Here is a 23,962-nt window from a genome sequence, read left to right as displayed (position 1 = left end):
TTGGTGTGAGTCGTGTGACAATTACAACTCGGTATAAAGTATTCAAACTTGCGAGTGAGCCACTAATAAGACATATTTTTTAAAAAATGTTAGACCAATATTTGACTCCCTTAAGGGGATGAATAGAAAATAAAAAATTCCTAATGAGTACTGTTCTAGAATGTGACATCAATGATGTATTGCTGGTGTTATGAATTGGGCAAACATAAGTATTGTTAAAGTTCGTTTAAGCCTTTGGTTCCATGGATATTAACCAAAGCGATGGTAGAATGCATGGGCTTGGAATTTGTATGTACTCTTCAGCTTTATTTTGTTCTACTGATTGGCAGGTGGAAGTACATTTTATAACATTGCTGCCAGTTCCATCCGTGATTTTAACAATTCCAATAAGCAAGAAGTGGATGTGAAAGCATTGCAGGCTGAACTTTTGAGTCTGAAGAAAGAATTGAGTGAATACCGGGAAATGAATAAGCCATGTGCAGATGTGAAGTCTCCCAGCATAACCAGCGTTCAATCAGTTGTGACTTGTAAACCTGAAGATGTGATCAATGTCTTTATTATGAAGGAGTTCATGGGCAGGCAATTCTGTGGTGATCTATTGGTTCCGGTTGCGCCCAGGAAGAGGGCAGTGACAAGTACGAGAGCGGATAAGACAGAGGAATGATTTTGCCTCGTTTGAGGCTTTGTGGTCGGGTCTGGCATGCTCTATAGTATATAACTCTCTTGCAAAGGTGGAAGTCGGTCTTTGTTATAACATATGACTCATTAAGATAAACTAATTTTAAATGTTTACTATTATCAATTTGCTAATATGGTAACATCGGAGAAAGAAGCAAGAACAAAACAAGGCCAGATTTGAAGGTTTCAAACACAGCCAACAGTCATCTGGCTGTGAAACTGAGAGCAAATATGTGATCAGAGTCTTCATGATAACGGAATTCCTGGGAAAGCAATATTCCTAGTTCTCTTTCTAAAGCTTTTGCAGCTTTTGTTCCTCTGGTTTGTGTGCTTCGGCATCTATTTTGTTGGGGACCTAGAATTTACACTTGGTCCGTTGGGTGTAGTATATTAAGGATGATATGTGTTGATGTGCTGGTTATAAAGTTTTGTTTGGGCTTTTCTGTAGGTTTAGAGCAAAATGAAACTGCGAGTCTGCTTTTCGTCTGGTGTTCATACATGCAGCCAAGTAGTTTTACATGGCTGATTTAGCATAGTTGGAATCACATACTAATGTGGATATCAAATAGCAATCTGTATCTATGCAGTATTTATATCAATGACAAACAATACATTTACCACGTATCACAGTTTCGTAGACAACCCCCATTTACTACCAGAGTCTTATAGCCTCACAGATTATGAAAATTCAAAAGAAAGTATAGGAAAGAACGGGAAAAGAAATGAAGGGGTCCCTTGAGAGGCGCCTTTCGAGATGGACAGATGGTCCCGTGCTTAAGCACTATGAATTCTCTTCTCCTGACTCCATGTAGATCCTACTAATCAAATTCCACTCACCCTCAGGTTGAAAATAGAGCCGACAGCGTAAGGCGGCAAGTTTTTCTTCCCTTTCCTGTGTTCTGCTGTTGTTATCATTGAAGTGTGAGGAATACGTTAAGCATATCTTTGTTCTTGCCCTTGTTTCAAGATAAGGCTTAGTATCATAACTAATTTTAATTTCTTTTGAACCTCAGAAAAGTGTTTAACGCAATCATTTTACTACTATAATGCCTCATCTGTTTTGCCAGTCACATTCTTTGCTTCCTTAAGTACCAAGCATTCAGATGCCTTGCTTCAATAACTCAGCTCTTTCTGTCATTCACTTCTCTTATAAAGGACCAAAATTTTAAGGCAACCCTTGACATGTGTATGTACTTAACTGGCACTGCTCAGTAGTTTCTTAGAGGAGTGGCATTGTCGCATTCACCGAAAAGGATTCGCATCAGTGAGGCCAGGTACATTTATGTATTCTTCCTTGTACATTCCAAGCTTTATTAATCACAATGGATTTGATTAGTTACCAATTTATCATAGTAATGGGAAATTAATCAGATCACAGATATGAACTAATTTGAGGTAAAATTGTAGCAAGTAACCGCTAGCGAGAGTAAACATAACAACTGCTGCAACACACCTTCCCCTACTTTTGCAGTTCTACAATTCATTAGAGTTATCACAATTTCCCCTCGCATAATTTTTCGAGCATCCTATATATGCTGAGGTTAATTCCAAACAAAAACTAGGAAAAGTAGTGGTGATAGTTTTACCATCAGTTGGTTTCATAAGGTCTTCTGCTCTAATGGTTTCATATCAGCAATGTTAAGATCACTTTTTTCTAGATTAAAGTTAGCAGGAAGGTTGAATTTTTCTTAAATAGATTAAGAAATTGTTGACAATAATTGTTGGTATTGTTTAAGTATAATGTATTTGAGAGAGATTGATGAGAGAGATGTGTTCTTATTATTGAGAATAGGAGCCCTATATATAGGGATTACAAAGTGCTAGTTCTAATGTTACAAGGAATACCAATCCGTGTAGGATTGGGAAATCTAGAACCTTCTCTCCTATTGCTACTCCTAGTTTGATAAGGCACACTAAATCGATATTCCTTCAACACTCCCCCTTGTGCCGCTTCAAACTTGGTGGTGACGCTTCATCCGTTGCCTCGTTAAAAACCTTGCCAGGTAACAAAAACCCTGTGGGATAAAAATAACCCTGGTCGAAGGACAAAAAGAGCACAACACGTCCTTCACTCTTCGAGATCGAACATGTAGACATCATAACTCCCCCTGATGTCGATATCTCCCCCTGATTGCTATAATCGTGGGAGTTCGGATAACTTTCTCAATCCGATGCTCTTCACATGTTTCTCGAAGGTGGATTTAGGTAACGACTTAGTGAATAAGTCCGCTACATTATCCTCTGATCGGATTTGATTCACTTCAATCTTTAGGAGTGATTGTTGTTGCTGATTATAAAAGAACTTAGGCGATATATGCTTGGTGTTGTCGCCCTTGATGAAACCTAACTTCATTTGTTCAATACAAGCTGCATTATCCTCATAAATGCATGTAGGTTCATTTGTGGTAGACTTCAAACCACAACTTCCTTGAATGTGACGAATTACGGACCTTAGCCATACACATTCACGTACAGCTTCATGTAGAGCAATAATCTCTGCATGTTTTGAGGAAGTAGCAACAAGGGTCTGTTTTGTAGACCTCCAAGATATCGCAGTGCTTCCCATGGTAAAGACATAACCAGTTTGGGAGCGACCTTTGTGAGGGTCAGAGAGGTACCCTGCATCAGCAAAACCCATCAAGACATCATTGTCGTTTTGATGGAGGGAGATAGGAGAATGCCGGCCACCATGAGCGGTGGCGGCGCCGGCGGCAGCAACATGGACGGGGGCGTTTTGCCTCTTGGGGTCCAATCCCAATTTTCCGTCATTCCTTTTCTCTCTGTAGGGATAGAATAGGCCCATATCAATCGTACCTCTTAGGTATCGAAAGATTGTCTTTATACCAATCCAATGGCGGCGTGTTGGCGCAGAGCTATGTCGAGCTAACAAGTTCACTGCGAATGAGATATCCGGTCTTGTGCATTGAGCTAAGTACAATAATGCGCCTATTGCACTCAAATAGGGCACCTCGGCCTCTAATGGTTCTTCGTCCTCATCCCTTGGACGAAACGGATCTTTTCCGGGCTCAAGACTACGGCCGATCATGGGAGTACTCGTAGGCTTTGCTTTATCTTCATTAAAGCGCCTTAGGATTTTCTGAGTATATGCAGACTGATGGATCAAGATTCCATCACTACGGTGCTCGAGTTCTAAACCGAGACAAAACCGTGTTTTCCCAAGATCTTTCATCTCAAATTCGGATTTCAAGTATTTAGCAGTTACCTTCAACTCATCTAGAGTTCCAATTAGGTTCATGTCATCGACATAAACTGCTACGATTGCAAATCCGGAACTTGTTCTTTTAATGAACACGCATGGGCATATTTCATTGTTAATATATCCCTTCCCAATCAAGTAGTCACTTAGACGGTTATACCACATCCGTCCGGATTGTTTTAATCCATATAGTGAGCGTTTTAATCTTATTGAAAACGCGCTCCGTGGTTTAGAGCCACTTGATTTGGGTAATTGAAGTCCATCTGGAACCTTCATATATATCTCTGAATCTAGATCCCCATAGAGATATGCTGTAACCACATCCATAAGCTGCATGTCAAGTTTTTCGGAAACTACCAAACTGACAAGGTAGCGGAACGTTATAACGTCCATTACGGGAGAATATGTCTCCTCGTAGTCAATTCTAGGGCGTTGTGAGAAACCTTGCGCCACAAGGCGGGCTTTGTATCTAACAACCTCGTTTTTCTCATTACGCTTTCTAACAAAGACCCATTTATGGCCAACAGGCTTTACACTTGGGGGTGTCTGCGTTACAGGCCCAAATACCTGTCTCTTTGTTAGTGAATCCAATTCAACCTGGATTGCATCTTTCCATTTAGGCCAATCCGCTCTTTGTTGACATTCTTCAACAGAGCGAGGTTCGATATCATCATATTCTATAATTCCTTTTGCAATATGATATGCAAATGCATCATCAATCGCCATAGAATTTCTATCCATCATCTCATGTACACTAGTGTAATTTATGGAGATCTCTCTATTCTCTGGAGTTGGTTCTGACATTGGAGCGTCCCCCAATGATGTCTCTTGGACATAACCATAATCCGGAATATTCTCATGAGATGGATTATTTACATCGATGATTAATGGATTATTTTGTGCCGAACTCGCTTTCTTTCTTGGGCGAGAATCCATCGAACCTATGGGCCTCCCGCGCTTCTTGGCGGGAGCCGTGGGCCTAGCCACAACGTCACCATCATTGAGAGATGGGACGTTGGCGCCATGCTCATGCATTCTTGAGTTGGCGTCATGTCCTCTACTTTTAGGGACATCAATCCTTGCAGGCACGTTTGCAGCAGGTATGTGTGATCTCGTCACTTTAGCGATATCAGAAAACGCATCAGGCATCGAATCTGCTACGTTCTGAAGATCGAGAATTCTCCGCACTTCAATTTCTGACTGTGCGGTTCGGGGATCAAGATGAGACAGAGTGGGGACAGACCACGACAATTCCTGTCGTTCCTGTTGAACATTGATGTTCTTATCTCCCCCTAACGACGGGAAGACTGTCTCATCGAAGTGACAATCCGCAAATCTAGCGGTAAAGAGATCGCCTGTCAAGGGTTCTATGTAGCGGATAATTGTTGGAGAATCATATCCAACATAAAGGCCTAATCGTCTTTGAGGACCCATTTTGGTGTGCTGTGGCGGCGCAATAGGCACATAGACTGCACACCCAAATATGCGTAAGTGTGAGACATCAGGCTCATACCCAGTAACCATCTGGGACGCAGAGAAGGGTTGAGTGGCATTGGGCCTCAGACGAATAAGCACAGCTGCATGCAATATTGCATAGCCCCAAGCAGAAATAGGGAGATTGGTGCGCATCACCAATGCTCGAGCAACCATTTGTAGTCGTTTAATGGTGGCTTCTGCGAGACCATTTTGGGTATGAACATGAGGAACAGGATGTTCAACATCAATCCCAATGGACATGCAATAATCATCAAAAGTCTTTGATGTAAACTCCCCAGCATTGTCTAATCTTATAGACTTAATGGGATGATCAGGGTGGTGAGCCCGTAACTTAATTATTTGTGCTAGGAGTTTAGCAAATGCAGCGTTCCTTGTGGACAATAGCATGACATGTGACCAGCGTGTCGATGCATCAACCAACACCATAAAATATCTAAATGGTCCGCATGGTGGTTGAATAGGTCCACAAATATCACCTTGGATTCTTTGCAAGAATGGTATATTTTCTTTGGTGTCCTTTGCATAGGATGGTCTCGATCCTAACTTTGCTAAAGAGCAGGCTTTGCAAAACGAATGATGGGCTTTGGAAACAACCAATGAGGATTTTGGTTGAGCCATGAAGTCACAATGGACTTTAGAAGTCGAAATTTGAGTCAGAGGAGCAGAGGTGGCGTCAAAGCCACCCTTGAGCCGCAGGGGGATGGCGGCGCCGGCTAGTGGTGGCCGGACTTGAAGGGGGAAGGCACCGTGAGGCGCAGGTGCTCCTCCTTGATCCAAATTTCGAGTTTTACTTCCTTTCGTTCTGAAAAAGGGATGTCCGGGTGAAGTCTTTAATATACGGATCATCATGTCACGACCTGGGTGTCCCAAACGGTCGTGCCAAAGCCTATACGTGTCGGAATCCCATAAATCATCTCTCATGACATGGTTGGATTCAATGACTCGAATAGTGGTTGCATACAACCCACTAGAGCGACACATAAGTTTCTCTAATACTCGTTTATGTCCGTAGTCATTAGAGGTGATGCAAAGGAACTCTTGTCCATTCTCACAATGTGTTTCCACATGAAAACCATTGGCTCTTATATCTTTGAAATAATAAAGTTCGAAAAACATGTCTACGACATGAGATAAAATAAATCGATACTTTATTAATAATATCCAATGATGACACCAAAGTTTCGTGACCATAATCTAATCCAATATAAAAATCAAATCGTAGACAAATCGTAGTCACTCTATCTGTTCGGCAATTTCAATTTAGTTGTGACCAGGTAAGGTAAGGCGAGATTTTGGTGGAGCGTTGCTCACTTTTAAAACCGTTCTCTCAGATCAAACCTTGCCTAGACATCACAAGTACTGTTGAGTACGCTTAGAGGGAAAGAGTTAATACAATAAGTCATTTTATTGATATAAGGCATAATTGCCATGACATAATTCTTGGAAAAATAAAAGACTATAAATAAAAATCTGCGGTATTTTGTCTTCATCGCCAGATTTAAAGTCTTTGTGAACTCGAAGTCTTGATCACCATGATGCGACTACCTTCGTAGGTACATTGCAAATTCAGGTCCATTGATCAGACGTTCCATATCAGAAATAGACACCATAAAGAGGATTCTCCCTTGATTGAGGCGCATTGGCGCAATATGCATAGTCCCTAGGACTGGTGGCGTTGGAAAGTGGTGCCCATGGCCAACGTTGGCTCCATGGTTTCCAACCCTATTTCCCTCAAAATCACGCCTCCTACGGTCGTGGGATTGTCGCCTTGAGCGATTACCTTCTTGAGCATTTCGATCGTATGGATCATGACGTCGATGGCGACTTTCTCTAGCCATAGGACGATGCTCTTGATAGCTATCTTGAAGCCTATCAAATCTTCTTTTCACAAGTTCATTGCCATGTCTTTCAGTAGTGACCATAGCTTCAATAAGCTGTTGAAAACTTGTGATTCGCCTTGCATTTACATGAGTCCGGAATAAGTCAGAGGACCTCATAGCATAGACGGGGAAGGTATTGAGGGTTTTCTCAATCAATTGGTCTTCTGTGATTGTTTTTCCACAGAGACGCATCATTGCTTTGATGCTGAGAGCTTCCGAATAAAATTGCATGACAGTGTCAAATTCATAGAAGCGAAGATCGTTCCATTCTGCTTCTGTATTCGGAAGAATGGAGTCACGAACATTGCCATATCGTTCGCGAAGCGCATGCCAAAGCTTTATGGCGCTATCCTCATTTATGAACTCAAACTGGAGGTCACTATCCATGTGACGTTTCATAAAGGCAAGTGCCTTGGAATTATCTTTCTCAGTTTGAGGGTCTGGAGCTGTTTCTATAAGACAAAGCTCTTGGATTGTATGCAATAAATCACGGGCAATGAGGTGGATCTCGACATCAGTGACCCAAATTAAGTACCTTTTGCCTGCATAATCCAATGGAACAAAATCGAGTTTGTTTGTGTTTGACATCCTGAAAGATGAAACAAAAACAAGTTAGTTTCGGAGTCAATGCTTCCACGAAAACTAAATAAGATTTCCGAGCTATGCTACCAAGAAATCGATTTCCAAGAATAATTGGATTAGACCGAAACAATGATGTTTAAATGGTCAAAATCTATGCTCACGAACGCTCTTAGTCCGTAGCTTACGAACGCTCTTAGTTCGTTAAATCGATGCTTACGGACGCTCTTAGTCCGAAGTCTTACGAACGCTCTTAGTTCGTTAATTGCGTGAATCCCCACGATTCCGCTTTTCTCAAAAATCGAACCCACGTTATAAGAAAGGTGGGATGTAGAAGAAGGGAGGTTTTCAAGTCCCCGAGAAAAGAAGAAGAAATATAAATTCTGAAATTATAGGAACTTCAAAACTTACTCTTTTGAATACTTACTTGTATTTGGATCACGCGCGTGTCGATGCAGGCGTGATGGAGCGAAGCAATCCGAGTAGATTCTGTTCTGAACAGCTTGTACCTCGATTGGTGTACAGATCTCAATATGACTCCGATAAGGCTGAAATTCGGAGGTTAGATGGAAGAGACAGAGACGAACAACTTTGATGAAGAAAGTTTTTCGATCTGAGCTTCCGAACTAGACGTTTCGAGGCTTGCAAGGAGACGGATGTGCACAGGAACGGGAAAAAGATGCAGTGGGTGTGCGTTGGCTTGTTTGCGCAGCAGGGATGCTTCGGTGGCAGCAGGCTGGAACGCAGGGCTGCAGGGAGGGGGCAGCAGGGGCTGCTGTGCAAGGTTGCAAGCGCACGGGCGCTCGGGCTGCAGCGAAGGCTCGGCTAGCTCGGGCTAGGGGCTGATTTGTGAATGAGTTTTGGTTTTCTGTTTTGTGGTTAGAGTCGTGCTGATAACGTGTTTAAGTATAATGTATTTGAGAGAGATTGATGAGAGAGATGTGTTCTTATTATTGAGAATAGGAGCCCTATATATAGGGATTACAAAGTGCTAGTTCTAATGTTACAAGGAATACCAATCCGTGTAGGATTGGGAAATCTAGAACCTTCTCTCCTATTGCTACTCCTAGTTTGATAAGGCACACTAAATCGATATTCCTTCAACAGGTATAAGTATAAAATAAAATCGATTTTAAACCACAGTTAAGCATTACTTCATTCAAGCTACTAGTCCAGCTAATCTTAGATTGTACTTTTATTAGCTTCTGATTGCTCGTTACCAAATTAATGAAATCCTCTTTTCATCCAATTGTTTATTAATGATTGATACTAGGGTGACTGTTTCTTTGCATTGTTTGGGTGCTGATGTGTAGGAACTTACCTATGGCATTGTTGAAGCAAATTACTGAAAGAATACTAGTCATATGGGCTCTGATTACTAGCTGGTCGAAGTATCAAAGAAACCGTGAAGGAAATATGGAACTTCTGAACAGATTGTTAGAAGAGCTAGATAGCCAAACTGCAGATATAGAGCAAAAGCTAGACGCTGAGCCTCCTCATCCAATCGAAAGACAAGAAGATGAAGTCTATGTGTGGTTGGAAAATGTGGAAAGGATCAAAACTGAAGTGCAAACCATTTACCAAATCGCTGAAAGGAACTATCTCTCACGGGAACATTTCGGGAAGCTTGTTAATGAAAAAGTTGTAGAGGTTAAGGAGTTGCTCCAGGAAGGAAAATTGTACACTGGGATTTCCGAGGAGAAGAGTTTCAAGTACTTGATCATTGGTGGTGGAGTTGCAGCTGGATATGCAGCCAGGGAGTTTGTCAAACAAGGGCTCAAGCCAGGTGAGTTAGCAATCATATCAAAAGAAGCAGTGGCGCCTTATGAACGTCCTGCGCTTAGTAAGGCCTACCTGTTTCCTGAGGGAGCTGTAAGACTTCCAGGGTTCAATGTCTGCGTTGGAAGTGGAGGTGAGAGGCTGCTACCTGAGTGGTATGTGGAGAAAGGTATTGAATTAATTCTTAGTACAGAAATTATCAAAGCAGATCTTGATTCGAAGATACTCACCAGTGCAGCTGGGATGAAATATAGTTATGATATTTTGATAATTGCAACTGGTTCCAGAGCACTAAGGTTGACAGAGTTTGGAGTACACGGAGCTGATGCAAAGAACATTTTCTACTTGAGAGAAATCAGTGATGCTGATAAGCTTGTAGAAGAAATTAGAGCCAAGAAAAAGGGAAAGGTAGTAGTTGTTGGAGGAGGATACATTGGTCTTGAAGTTGGAGCTGCTATGAGAATCAACCAGTTTGATGTTACCATAGTTTATCGCGAACAATTGTTCATGGCACGGCTTTTCACTCGAGAGATAGCTGCTTTCTATGAGGCTTACTATGAAAACAAAGGAATCAAACTCATCAAAGGTACAGCTGCTGTTGCCTTTGATTCTGGTGCCAATGGAGAGGTAAAAGCAGTCAAACTCAAGGATGGTAGGGTGCTTGAAGCTGACATTGTTGTTGCTGGTGTTGGTGCAAAACCTCTCATTGAGTTATTTGAAGGGCAGCTTGATAAAGCTAAAGATGGAATCAAAACTGATGGATTCTTTGAAACAGATGATCCCGACGTATATGCAGTAGGCGATGTGGCTACTTTCCCTATAAAGTTGTACGATGACATGAGAAGAGTTGAGCATGTTGACCATGCTAGGAAATCAGCAGAGCAAGCGGTAAAAGTTATCAAGGCAAGTGAAGAAAATAGATCTATTCCAGAGTATGATTGTCTTCCATACTTCTATTCGCGCGTATTCAATCTTTCGTGGTCGTTTTATGGAGACAATGTGGGCAATCCTGTGCTATTTGGAGACAACAATCCGGCATCAGCGAAACCAAAGTTTGGAACAGCATGGATTAAGAATGGGAAGATTGTGGGAGTTTTCTTAGAGGGAGGGACAGCTGAAGAAAACAAGGCTATTGCCCAAATTGCAAGGGTCCAACCGCCAGCTGAGAAGTATTTGGATCAGCTGAGAAAGGGTGATTATTTCTTTGCTTGAAAGATGGTTAAGAACCCTTCCCACTTATAAACTGAAACTCTGCAAAGTACCCTGTATAAACTAAATTGATGCATGATTTGTGTTTTTGTTTTGTTTCTGCTGTAAAAGTTAATGTGTGCTCTCGATTATGGTTGTCTTTGCTTGTCTATAGTATTCATTTGATTGCTAATAAGCTTTCCTTAATTGAGGTATTCTCTTAATATTGTGTATGGTTGAAAGATACATCTGTTGTGTCAAAGAAAGTGTCGTGGTATCGATATTGTCCCCAATCAATCATTTTGACGAATATGTGTGAGGTTTTATTCAATCACTTATATTCTTTATGTTGTTATGTTTCCTTTCTTACGTGACACTATTCTTTTCACATCCTAATTTGTATCGAGCCACACAACCTCAATAACACGTAATTTGCGTAATAAAGTGTTAGACGAATATAATTTTGGAAGAAAGAGCAACTCTTTCTTTTTGCCAAACAATGTCAAAAAATCGTTTTTGATAGTCTCAAAAGGCTTTTGAAGTCTCAATTATCAAAACTTGACTAGAATTCTTAAACATAGCCATAGTATATAATACAAGTATTATAGCTCCGACCCCATTGCTCGCTAATCGCTATCCAAATGGGTGACATTAGAATTGAGACGACGGAGAAGCTGAAACAGCAGAAACCCAACACCGACAGCCGAGAAAACACCGGCGGACTTCTGACCCACATAGCCAAATTCGCTATTGACTCCACCATCAACTACTCTCTCAAACTCAAAGCCCTCGCCGGTTAGTTTCTCATCTTTCGACCATTCCTGGGTTTCTGTTAGTTGATTCAAATTGTTTATCTGGGCTCGTTTTGTTAACCATGGATACGCTTATTTGATTATTGGTTTTGCTCCTCAAGTACTTAAACCCATGCTTTCTAGATCCAGAATCTTTTAGTTCAATCTTTTAGTCTTCAGGATGCTCATGTGTTGAATTTTCCAATGACAGTGAAGAAACATAAAGGAGGGTTGGATTATTGTAGACTTGTAGTAGTATTTATGTCTCACAGACCAAATTTGTCGGAAACTGTTATCTGCAGTTATTTGGCTGTATGGGAGAAACAATCTGAAAGATGAATTGATCTGGATGTCAAAATATAGGGGGTATGCGAACTTTCCGACTATGCCGACTATAAACAATTAAACAGCAACATTTAGATAGAAAATGTCAAGTGGTCAGGTATGAAGGTTGAGGTAAACTATGTGCCGCTATTTTCAATCATGTCATGTGTGAAATGATATATAGCCCCTGGGAAGCCAAGGAGTCTTACATTTCCATAAAACAGTTGCAGTTATTTGATTCGGGAGGCAATGATAACTTGAGAATGTTTAGATCAAAGATGCAATTGGTCGTTGATAGGTTTATAAGTTCACTTCACTTGAGTATAGAATGGTACCTAAGCAGCGCATGGATCACAGACCAACTCTTGGCGTACGGATCAAGAGTCGTAAGCTTATTGCGCAGAATTGTTCATGTGCAGGATACCAGACTATTCAGTTTAATTTGGTACAAGGTCTGACATTGCCCATGATTTCTCGACTGTTGAACAGAAATATTTAAATCTTTTCAATCTTTTAAGGATCTTTGCCTATCTTATGGTCTCAGTGATAGTCATCATCTTCGGAACCCATCCACACACATTTCTCTATTGCTCTTTGCAATAGTTGCAAATTTGACAGACTGCTCTGAAGCTCAGCTTGTAATGCATCCATCCCATGCTGATGGGATGAATTACATGTTTGATCTGTAATTCTGTATTTCCCAGCTTTCAGTGTTGTGCTATAGAGTAACATTGACTTGGAAATATGCTTGAGTTCATATTCATCTTTGCTGATCAGAACTATCTTACTTTGCAGGGCCCTTAATTCACAGAACTGACTACTACTATATATTTTCAACTTGGGCAAACTGTTGCTGCATTCACCACCATTTTCTTTCCTCATCTTTAATTTTTGTTCTTTTCATTGTTCTTGTGCTGCAGGTAGGAAGCAAGTGTATGAAAATGTGCAGGAACGATTAAAGGATCAAACCCTTTCAACTTGTCTGGATGACAAGAAGAAACCACAAGATGTTAAGTTAGGGATGGAGGAGATGCAAGCAAAAATGGAGAAGATGCAGGAAGACATGAATATCGTAAAGCAACAACATCAGATATCAGCCAAACATGTAGAGAGATCAGATCACCCAAAAAAGATGCCAGACAGAAGCATTCATGGAGCAGATCTTCCTGAGAACAATCGGAAAAAGATCTTCATCCGTTCCCGTCTTTGAATAAGGTTTGTCTGAGTAACCATAAATGCCTGTAAAAGAAAGAAAACAGTCGGGGAAAGAACATTTAAAAAGTCAACAAAAGAAAATCCTAATAGAAAAAAATGTAATGCAAAATTGTATCAGTGAGAAATCGTGGTTTCTGAAGCTTAGATTGCATTTGTACTGTGTGATCCAGTACATTTTCATTGGAAAGCTGGAATTTGATATGGATGTAATCAATCATGAACTTGAGCTGGATGGTGTATGCTGTGTTATATATACTCGTTGTAGTTATAGTCAGTATTTCTTGTATGTTGGTACGATGCAAATCCAGTAATCCACAGTCCAGTAATTGTTGAGTCAACTTCAGACAAAAGCTAGCTGGGCACCAATATCTGTTCAAAAACTGAAAATAAAAATAAAAATGTTGCATTAGTTATTTGGTGTGATAAATCAAGTATTACTAGCCGCTCAGGTGGTACATGTACACAAATGTGATGGTTGATGATATGAAGGTTGTGGTTGATAAATGAGGGCTTTATAACCAAAACCAATACGCAGTTGTTGGCGAGGCTCAAATCCTTATAATCACATTTTTAAGGTCCATCGATTGTGGGATATACTCACATTTTCACAATGACTCTGTTGGAAGTATGTGGCTGCTGACCGTGGGAAGGTTGCAACTGCTGGTAGAAAGGTTGATAGTTCTTGTGGTGAGTCTGCAACTCTGTTCACTGGCTACAAGGATTTAGGTGCGGGTAGGAGGCCTGTTGCTGCAGATAGGGCACATGTTATAATGATTATCTGACCTGAGTTTGAACTGAAAGGACCTTATCATCGGTCACACCCTGAACGTAACCATGATAGGTAGGAAATATTTTAATTAGTGTTATACCGGCCACTATTTTGTGATTATTTCATCCTGAGAAGAAGCATGAGATTATAATTAGACGGACAGGATATTAGACTAACCAGATCTCTAAGTTGACATCAGCTGAAAGCTGGGTCAGAAGTGTTGCGTACAAACCAGCAGGAGCAGCTTGTTTCAATAGACTAAGAAGGTGAGCAGATATCAAATCCCACATTTGGCCTACGAGCATGCTTTGACAATCAAGCTTGGAGTCGCACTAAAACCATTCGACAAGTAAGAAGATGTAGCCACTACTGGTAAGATGTTGGTGGGTACGTATGGGGCTGATAGTGATGCCAGAAGATTTCGGGGGGCTGTTGGCATGAAGATTGTGGCGGCATGTAGGAATGATGGGGCTGTTGGTATCCCCATTGCAGCTGCTGATAGGAAGGTTTGTAGTAAGGCTGCCATGTCCACGTTTGTTGGTAAGACGGTTGTTGCTGCTGGTAGAAAGGCTGCTGCAGATAAGGCACTGGATCAGGTGTCCAACCATGAAAGTAACTGTGATAGGTCCCAAATCTGTTAATATGTGCCGTATTGCTGTTCTCTGATGACTCCACCCTGAGAAGAAGAAGAAGAATATTAGTGAGATTATAATCCTATTAAGAGGCCATTAGACTATATGCACGTACAGATTTCATAAGACTCGAGAGAGAAAAACAATAATATAAGGTCAAGACAGTACCTTCCATAAGGAAATGACCGTCGTTCAAGAGTCGTGCACAAAGGAATTCGGGAGCTTATATCCCGTGAAAGGTTCTCTTTGATGAAGAATGCAAGGTCATCATCATTGATTATCTCCACCGGTTGAGTAGGAAACTTTGATTCATATCTGGTCTTCAATATCAGCTTATATTCATGTGGATCAACTCCGACAACACCATACACTCTCTCCACTAGTCCTTGATACGCAATATCCTCTGAAATCACTATTCCTTTCGTTTGACCACCAACGTATGTAGAATTCACCCACTCCCCGTCATAATTCACCAAAACTCGAACTTCATTCATTCTTCTGAGAATATTAGCAAATAAAATATATTAAGAGTGCTGACACAGTAAATGGGTAATCTAAGACGTCTATTTCACAAACCCCAATCGAAACCCCAGAATATTTACTAGGATTTAAGTTTTTCATAGCTCCACCCTAAACAACAACAGGAAGAAAAATCTGGGATAACTAGAACAACATATTCAAGAAAAAGGCGGACTAACAAAAGTACCTTTCACAAGCATTCCGCAGTGGATTCTTGAAGCCCGTACTGGAAGAAAGGCTCTTACCAATAAAAATTCTTTGGTTATCATCAGTATTGCTCTCATTTTGTTTTGGATCCACCCCAACAAAACTATGTATTTGATCCAGAAGCTCATCAGGAGTACTGTCATCTGAAATCACTATTTCTTTTGTTTTATCACCAGTGTAAACAGGACTGGCCCATTCTCCATCATAATTAACCGTGAGGCTAAGCTTAACCATTTTCCTATAAAAAAAAAAAAGGAAAAGAAAAAACGAAAGATGCCGAAGAGTTAGCAAAGCAAATATAATAACAAAGTTAACATAAAGTGATAAAACTGAAGATCGATGACCAACCTTTTGTTATGATTAGAGATGTCTTCCTTGTTCTGCAAACTAGCCTTCCACTTACTTATTTTGTATCTGCTCTCCAAATTATGGGCTTTTTCATGATGTTGCGGTAAGGAAGAATCTTCAAAAGCGCATTCAAGAATCTTCAAAAGCTCATTCAAGCACCATTTTGAAGAAGCATAGTCTGGTGAAACGATGACAACACAAACCTTTGATCCCTCAATTGCTTTGTCGAGTTCTTTGGGAATGGACTTTCCTTTCTCAAGATCTTTGTCATCTCTAAAGGTGGAAATTCCGCGGTGAATTAATGCAGCATGTAGATGGCCCATAAATGCGCGGGTATCCGCCCCTCTAAAGCTTAGAAAGACATCATGCTTTGGTCGACAAAAAGAAGAGGACGAAGACGGTATTGATGACACATTGTTTATGGCTGATTTTGAAGTACAGGGATGCAATTTGCTCCATATCACTTTAACAACATCTTGAATGAGTTCTTCTTCGCGCCTATACAAAGAAAGGAGATATTGTTGTAATCAGTGTAATGGATAGTATGCTTCATACATCGATCAAGTTGGACATGCACTACTTTTATGGTACCTACAGGGCTACAGGCTACTAGGGTGCATGAATTATCTCATACAAAATGGCTTCTTTTTTTTCTTTCCTTTTTTCCCTTCCCTTTTTCAAGTAATTCCTGCATCAACAACAACTAAAGATCGAGTTGTTGACTGAAAAAAACTAGTGGTTTAAAATAAAAAAGTCCTCACAGAAGTGAGTTTTAGATTGAGTAATCAAGTTCCCAAATCAGGCAATTACATACACATATTCTATACAATCCTGTGTGTGTGTGTGTGATATATACTAGCTTGTGTAAATTTGCTTCTCAAAAAAAAATTTAAAATACACATCCCTAATCACTTAATTCACATCCCTATTATTTTATATTTCAAATTAGATTTTGTAGATAGGTTGAATGACCAAAATAGACATCTATGCATTAGAAAGAAAAAAAAAAGTCATATTTTCCTTATATAGAATAATTTATGCATAAATAGTTAGATAAACACAACAAATTTTTATACATGACCTCCTAATTTAGTACAACAATAAAGTTAGGAACTATCTAATTTAATTTTTTCTTAAATAAATTGTAATTGAATGAGATTAGAAGCCATAATATTTAGAATTGCAAAATCAATGGTATTAAATGTTTTTAAAACTGATCGTTTTACTCCCTTTTTTAGTTAATTTCCTTTTCTTTCTTTTTTCTAAGAGATACGATTAATTCATTTATTTTCTAATATAAAACATTACTGGTGAAAAAAATTTGTAATTGTTAATTTGTTTGGCCCCTCTAATGGCAACTTTGTAGTTCCACCATTGGAGAGAAACTAGTGATATAGCTTTGGTTAAATGTTCAACTCATAATTTTATACTTGATCAATATGGTGTTTGGTGGATGAGAACTCAAATAATATAAAACATATTTATATGCATCTATTTAAAGGGAACAATAATAATTCTTTATGGATTTCTGAATAAGTAACACAAATAATCAATATGGTCATTTAAAAACATCAATATACTAGAATATACTAATCATATTAAATAGTAGCCTTAATATAGTCAAATAATAGGATATTTCATGATTTTTGAGATTAAGGATATTTTAGGTACTTTGGATTGTGTATTTAGTAGAATATTAGAATGAGAAATTAAATGGGTGGTGTATTAAGTATGGAGTGTGTATTAAGTAAGTAGGAGTGTGTATTTAAAACTTCTTCTTTTTTTATTAAGCTTAAAAAGAAATAGAAAAAAAATAGTATTTTGCCATTGATGACATATTATATTTTATGTTTTTAGAGTTAGTTTTAGAGTGCTTCTATTCATGCCTCCATAATTGATATATGCACCTCCTCTGATTTTTGTAAACATTTATTTCCTAAATTACCCCTATAGTAAGCAGATAAAAAAAAGACAAAAAAAGAAGAAGATCGAAGAAGCAATTATCTAGCTCTTCGTCTTCCATATGTTCTCCTCCCTCTTGTTTCTCACTCTCTCTATTTCTCTCCTCTTTTGGTCTTGCCTCTTCTAGAAGTACTCGTGTAATTGGTGTTTACAGCTTGTTAGCTTGACTTCCATATCTTTTTCTCTTCTCTTCCTTTCATGTTCTTTGGGTTCTTTAGTTCAGTCTAAGATTATTCACTCCATTAAAGACACTTCAATTCATGATGCGAGTCACTTCTTTTATATGCCATAACCATTTTTTTTTATTTTCGTTTCAGTGTTATGAATTCCTTGAGGCCATGTTTGACGGTTATCGATTGAACTTGATGAATTCCTAAAGGGGTATTATAGGAAATAACGTTTTACAAAAATTAAGATTTGTCTACTTATCAAATGTGGAGGTATGAATAGAACGGCTCTTAGTTTTGTCCATGAGACCATGACATATTATATTTTCTATTTTTAGGGTTTTAATCAATGTAGCACAATTGTTTGGATTCTAAAAATTTAACCACTAAGCATTGTTTGTTTAAATGATACTGATAAATATACTTACAAATTTACAGTAGATACTGCTCCCCAAAAGGAACAAGGGTATGGTGGTTTTGTGTCGTGCTGAAGCTCGCTGTGAAGATGCTTTGGCATTGGTACCAGTGGAGGAACCTCTTCTTGGTAAAAAGAACAGGGTTACAGCGCATTCTGCCTCAATGAAGTCCTCATTGAAACTAGGTTTAACTTGCATCTGTCTCTAAAGATGTTGAAGCAGCCAAAATTCTCTTCCAAGTTTACTGCGAATTTTCTTGGCCTTGTTGAAACACCAGATGGGTGATGGTACAAGCAGACCAAGCAGTGGCTGTAGCAAAGAAGAAAAGGGGTAAGGCTTTCGGAGCACCACAACTGAGTGTACTGGCAAAGGACCTTAGAACTAGGATGAGAAACCTATGTTGTGCTTTTACACTAGATTGAAGAGGTTTAGGTTGTCTTTGAGAAGATGATCGAGTGTTAGGCTCATTGTGAACCTTGGGCCTGACATCTGAATCCTGTAGAAATTCTCGAGTCAGAAAATCTGGAATGTAATTTTCACTGCATATCATTTCAAAATAAATAAATAAATACTTAGAAATGCTTTGCCATCGGACAAATGTTTTTATACTGGCAATGTTTTGAACATATTTTTATCAAATTTTGAAAATATGATTTATTCATGTAATCTATTAATTAATCTCATTTATTAAGGATTCATAATTAATAACTAGCCGAGGTGTACCTAGCTCTTTCTAAATCAAAATTCTTTTGAACATAAAAAGCAAGATAAGACCAAGGAGATTTAAGTAATGCTGTGAATTCATTCTTGCAGTAAGGCAATAAATGGAATTTCAAAGATGACTTTGTTAGACATATTTGTGATTAAAACAAAAGCCGTTTTAAAACAGACATTATTTTAACGAACATGTACCTTGGGAATTTCATACTCTAAGTTCATTTTACTACCATTTGCAGATGTTAATCTTATTGTTTTACTAAAATATTTTGTGTTTATTACTCTTTCTTGGTGCAATTTAAATATGCAGAAGAATATATAAGTACATTGATTGCTAGTTCAAAATCATTAATTATTATTTTTACCTTCGAATACCATTTTATTACTTTAATTTGATTAATTAGGTCACGATAGAGGGACTCTCACTCAGTGAAGAATCAACTTACATTTTTAGCAAGTCTTCTCTAACAAGCTTAGGAGCTCATATAAAATATCATTTTTATACTTTGTTTAGGCTACTATTATTATTATAAATCACAATCTTAACCTTCCACATACATTTAAGGTTTTGACTTTTGAACTTGTAAGTCATCAAATTCAGTCATCAAGTAGATTTTTTATGTTTTGAGACTCTAAGTTCTTAAACCCATTCAGTCAAAGCATTTTTATGTTTGTGCATGTGTGTGAATTAGATCATCATATAAGGAAGAAAAGAAGAAGAGTGAAAAAAAAAAAAAAAATCATACCAGTCCTTTGAATGCCACCCAGCAAAATCTGCTAATTTCCTTAAAGCACTTCTCCACCTTTCTACTTTTCCCGGTTTATCCTTGTACATTTCTTCATGTTTTGCAAACGCATGTGCAAAACTTCCCGTTTGATGTCGTACATTAGAGGGATTGATTCCATAGAAAATTGGCAGCACTATTTTTTCTACACTATTGTTCGCTGCTTCTGAAAAGTTTGAATGTTCATCTAACTTCGTTCGTAACCAAAACGGGCCCTGAGATATTAGAGCCATGCAGAAATTAGAAAAATGTTTTATTATTTTATATATATCTATATCTATCTATACTATTATTAAGAGAACCCACTCTGTTAGCCAAAGTGGCTGTGAATTTACGTAAATATCCTTAGACTATAGGTTTAATTGAAAATACTTTTTAATATATGAGAGGTGTTATGGTAAATAGCAAAATATAAATATAAATAAAAATTCAGAAAAAAAAAGGAAATTCATCTCACTTTCTACAGATATAACTTCTCACATTTTACGGGTGTAACTTCCTACAGATATAATTTTTAATAATTGAGTGGTATTATGGTAAATGGCAAAATTAAAAATTATGTAAAAAATAAAATAAATAATTTTCAGATAGTTAACTACCTATATATCTGCAATAACCACCCACAATTTCAGATAAGTTTTTTCAAATAACGTCTATTTTTTTTCTCAATATCATAATTATAAAAATTTTACATATGCAGAGCATGTAGCAGAAAACTAGTAAATTTAGAATTCTGACAGAAATGACCCTAGAAGATTAATAAACTTTAAAAATTAATTAAATCAGAAGGATAATTAAGACATTTAAAAAATATATTTTTATTAAAAAAATAACAAAAAAAGTATCCACAATCCACTTTTCTCTGCAATAACTAAATCTTTTCTTTTTTATTTTCTGAAAAAAATAATAATAATTTGCACATGCAGAACATATGTGAGGAAATGCTAGTATGTGTGTGTGTGTGTGTGTGTGTGTGTGTGTGTGTGTGTGTGTGTGTGTGTGTATGTGTGTGTGTGTGTGTGTGTGTGTGTATAGACACCTGTAAAAATGAAAACTGAATTGAGTCTAACGTATGTGCTATCATCTATACTATTATTTAAGAGAAGAAGATCGAACTGCCAACATAACACAAATTTTTGAGATAAATACCCTATAAATTAATTTACAGTAGACAGTAACAACATAACACTTTTTGAGATAAATACCTTGTAAATTTTAGAGTAGATAGTAAATCTGTTTAAGGAGGGGTATTAAATCTAAAACAGTAAAAAATTTAAATGAGTATTATTAAAAACTATTTAACCACTCATTCCACTTTTTATAACAACTCGTATATGGTTAGATTTTTGAATTTCCAAAAAAGCCTTTTTATCAAGTGAAACAAATTTATTAATAACAGAAAAAAATGTAAATTACATTTTTAAATAAAAAAGAAAAAAAAAGTAGAATTTTAACTACTATTGAATTTCTATTTCCTCTCTTTCCTTTTTATTTTTGTCTTCTACAATTTTAAATATTATTTCTTATTTTTAAAATTAAAAAATACCAAGCAGCTACATTAAGTACAGTTCTGACCAAAACAAGGAAAAAATATACCGAAATACCGTTTAAAACTTTAAAAGTTTTGTAAAAGAGCTAACAATTAGAGCCAATAATGTAAAATCAATATTGTTTTAACAAATTATATAAAAAAACGATAATTTATTTCTTCCATGTTCACCTGTGCTCGGAGTAAAATTTAGACTTAGTCACCCTCAGATCTAGATATGACGGTGGACACCACTGTAGTTTCCTCTTCTTGTTTGATGGTTCGTTGACTCCATCTCACAAAGTTAATTACAAAAAATTGCAAACAACAATAAAACTAACAGTTTTAATTACAGATAATTACCTGTTTTAGACGCTTTTAAACTTTGACGAAGCTATTAGTGTCGAATGTTAGTGATGAAGAGAAGTCGTCACTTTGAAGCTCTGACGATGCCAAACTTTGGGGTAGATGAAATCATGCAGATGCTCAAAACTCAGAAGAACTTCACATAGAATATCTCATCTGGGAAAGTGAAAAACATGCATGGTCTACTAGGTTAGTAGTAGCAGTCATGATAAGGTCGTTGTACCATGGAGACGTGCTAATGGCTCGATATTTACCTGAATCTTTTGGGTGGTGGCTAATAGCTTAATATTATCCAAGACTCCGTATAAATATGGAAAGCCCTTTGCGCTCCTTGTTATCCAAGACCCCATGCCAAGAACTTCAGCTGGAATCGCCTCCACGAGAACCAATCGATCAGTAGTACCTCTGAAACTCAGCAACAGATAAATGACTTCAGATGATCGATCTGCTCCAAAAACCACATGTTATAATATAAGGAAGCAAGGAACATCAATGCTATAGTTGTGTGTGCGTGTTGATTTCAGTTATGAAAAGTACCTTAAAAATACGATAGAACAGATGTTAATATTGAATTAATGCCACTACATCTAAATGGAAAATTGTGATTTCTACAAAAGTTTTCTAGCTAGACAGAAAAAAAAAAAAAAAAGTCTTCTTGCTTCGAAGAAATCTGTAAGAAAGAGTGGGAAGTCAGCTGGCTAAGATTTTAGGAAAGGGTGGAGGGTCGACAAAAATGGTCTCTCCCCTTAGGCTGGAAAGACTCTGTTTATGGGAGTACTCGACTGATAAGAGGTAGTGGGAGAGTGAGAGTGAGAGTGAGGGAAGAACTAAGAGAAGCTCTCAATTTATGTGCACTAATAATTGCAGCTCCTCCTGTAGTGGCTTTGTCCAAGTGATACCGTCGGTGTGGAAAAGTAGGTATAGGATTAATCTATCTAAAGCGTAGTGGTTTTGTCCAAGTGAACCGTCGGTGTGGAAAAGTAGATCAATGATTCATTGAAGTAGGGTGCGTCGGCAAAAGAACTTTATTATTTAAGTAGCTAGTTTCCAAAAAATATTCAGACCAAAAAAAGTACATTTTCAAAATTACTTGTTGCATGCACTGTCGGCCAACAGAAACCAAATTAAGATACAAATTTGAAGTAGCTGTAACGCTGTATGCCTGTATGTATCCAACTTTTTGCACGTTCTGGTGATCTGCTGATTGGTACCCAAAGATAGGAATGGTATCCGAATTGAGGGCGGTTAATTTCTCGATCGTTAAATTGTCGTTCAGTGTAATATGTGGAACTTCTTATGATCAAGACTTAGCAGGGTTTTCTTTGGGTGAGCTTCAGCAGTACAAGTTTGAGCTGTGTTTGGTCAAGTGGAAACAAGGTGATCGAGTAGCATACGGACCAAAATTCAGAACCCATGATAGAACACGTACAACAATCTAAAAGAACACTAAAAACACCACCACACATCCACACATATAGCCTTATGTGTTGGGTTTCTTCAAGTTCCACATAAATATTAGCTAGCCTTTATCGCTGGTTTTAGGTAGGTCATTTGCTTTCATGAATCATGATGCAGGGCGCATCTAGATGGATTACTATAAATGAGGAAAAATTTTATACACATACCAAGTTGATATATACGTTATCCAAGTTGATCATCTGATCCAAAATATCTGGGCCCACGTAGTGTAACCAATCAGAGTTATTGCACATGGGCCGTGTATGTACCGAAGACTCCGGCTTGATTAACCTCCCCTCCTTCCTCGAATTTTATACCTAATCACTATGCTTTATCCGTTTATCGGCCGAAACTTCATGAGTTTTTGGATTTAATTGGAGTAGTAGTACTGATTGAAGTTTAGTACGTTGTTCAGGTTCAGGTTCTCTAGATGCTAATTTAAATAATAGCAATGATAACGGGCCTTAGCCCCGACACAAAATAGTGACAAATCAACAAAAGTATAGGACACAGATTCCTTTCCAGCTTTGTAGAATTGTAGTTGTAATAATGTAATTCATGCATCCTGCATCAGTGCTCTTACTAACGGTCGATTTATTATTTATTATTTTTCTACTGATAATAAAGGAAGATCATTGTCGGATCTTATACAATATTTGGTCAAACAATACTATTTGAGAAATATAAAACAAATTTTTTTAGAGTTAATTAGTTTTAAGTCCAAAAATCATGAACTACTTTGAATGTAATCTGGACGGAATTTTTTGAAAAAAATAAATAAATAAATTGTGACGGAATTTTTTGTTACTTGCGGTCCAGTGACTAGCATGATGAGTCAGCTTCTACCTTTCCACATACCGAATTTATCCATAATAATATTACTAAAAACAATCAATAATTTATGAGTTAATTAATTGAGAGTTAATGTTGTTTTCAATTA

The 23,962-nt window shown here is 37.9% G+C and overlaps 3 protein-coding genes across 12 annotated transcripts; 2 read left to right on the top strand and 1 right to left on the bottom strand.

The window, feature by feature from the left end:
• The first annotated feature begins 1,705 nt into the window (after nucleotides 1–1,705).
• LOC112166452 (monodehydroascorbate reductase) lies at nucleotides 1,706–11,014 on the top strand. The gene is made up of 2 exons (XM_024303296.2): nucleotides 1,706–1,952; nucleotides 9,165–11,014. Exon 2 carries the CDS (start codon nucleotides 9,175–9,177, stop codon nucleotides 10,840–10,842), a length of 1,668 nt encoding a protein of 555 aa, XP_024159064.1. The 5' UTR covers nucleotides 1,706–1,952; nucleotides 9,165–9,174; the 3' UTR covers nucleotides 10,843–11,014.
• A 324-nt stretch (nucleotides 11,015–11,338) lies between these two features.
• Nucleotides 11,339–13,434, top strand: LOC112165110. The gene is made up of 2 exons (XM_024301536.2): nucleotides 11,339–11,613; nucleotides 12,854–13,434. Exons 1-2 carry the CDS (start codon nucleotides 11,460–11,462, stop codon nucleotides 13,141–13,143), a joined length of 444 nt encoding a protein of 147 aa, XP_024157304.1. The 5' UTR covers nucleotides 11,339–11,459; the 3' UTR covers nucleotides 13,144–13,434.
• LOC112165109 lies at nucleotides 12,370–22,432 on the bottom strand. 10 transcript variants are annotated; one of them, XM_040506234.1, is made up of 12 exons: nucleotides 22,102–22,427; nucleotides 21,819–21,969; nucleotides 21,562–21,720; nucleotides 19,632–19,885; nucleotides 18,181–18,664; nucleotides 15,624–16,121; nucleotides 15,256–15,513; nucleotides 14,718–15,047; nucleotides 14,095–14,593; nucleotides 13,750–13,895; nucleotides 13,322–13,528; nucleotides 12,370–13,172 (listed from the first exon to the last, which is right to left on the bottom strand). In XM_040506234.1, exons 5-9 carry the CDS (start codon nucleotides 18,267–18,269, stop codon nucleotides 14,284–14,286), a joined length of 1,485 nt encoding a protein of 494 aa, XP_040362168.1. In that variant the 5' UTR covers nucleotides 18,270–18,664; nucleotides 19,632–19,885; nucleotides 21,562–21,720; nucleotides 21,819–21,969; nucleotides 22,102–22,427; the 3' UTR covers nucleotides 12,370–13,172; nucleotides 13,322–13,528; nucleotides 13,750–13,895; nucleotides 14,095–14,283. The 10 variants fall into 10 exon arrangements, with proteins under 10 accessions (XP_040362168.1, XP_040362167.1, XP_024157300.1 ...); XM_040506233.1 differs by adding an exon at nucleotides 14,018–14,044 and having other exon boundaries at nucleotides 12,370–13,528; nucleotides 14,150–14,593; XM_024301532.2 differs by having other exon boundaries at nucleotides 12,370–13,528; nucleotides 18,181–18,477; nucleotides 18,564–18,664.
• Between the last annotated feature and the right edge of the window lie 1,530 nt (nucleotides 22,433–23,962).

The sequence above is a fragment of the Rosa chinensis genome, chromosome 5 (assembly GCF_002994745.2).
Source record: "Rosa chinensis cultivar Old Blush chromosome 5, RchiOBHm-V2, whole genome shotgun sequence".
Classification (NCBI taxonomy): Eukaryota; Viridiplantae; Streptophyta; class Magnoliopsida; order Rosales; family Rosaceae; genus Rosa; species Rosa chinensis.
Note: the sequence above shows the minus strand (reverse complement) of the source record. Positions and strands in the feature narration are given on the sequence as shown.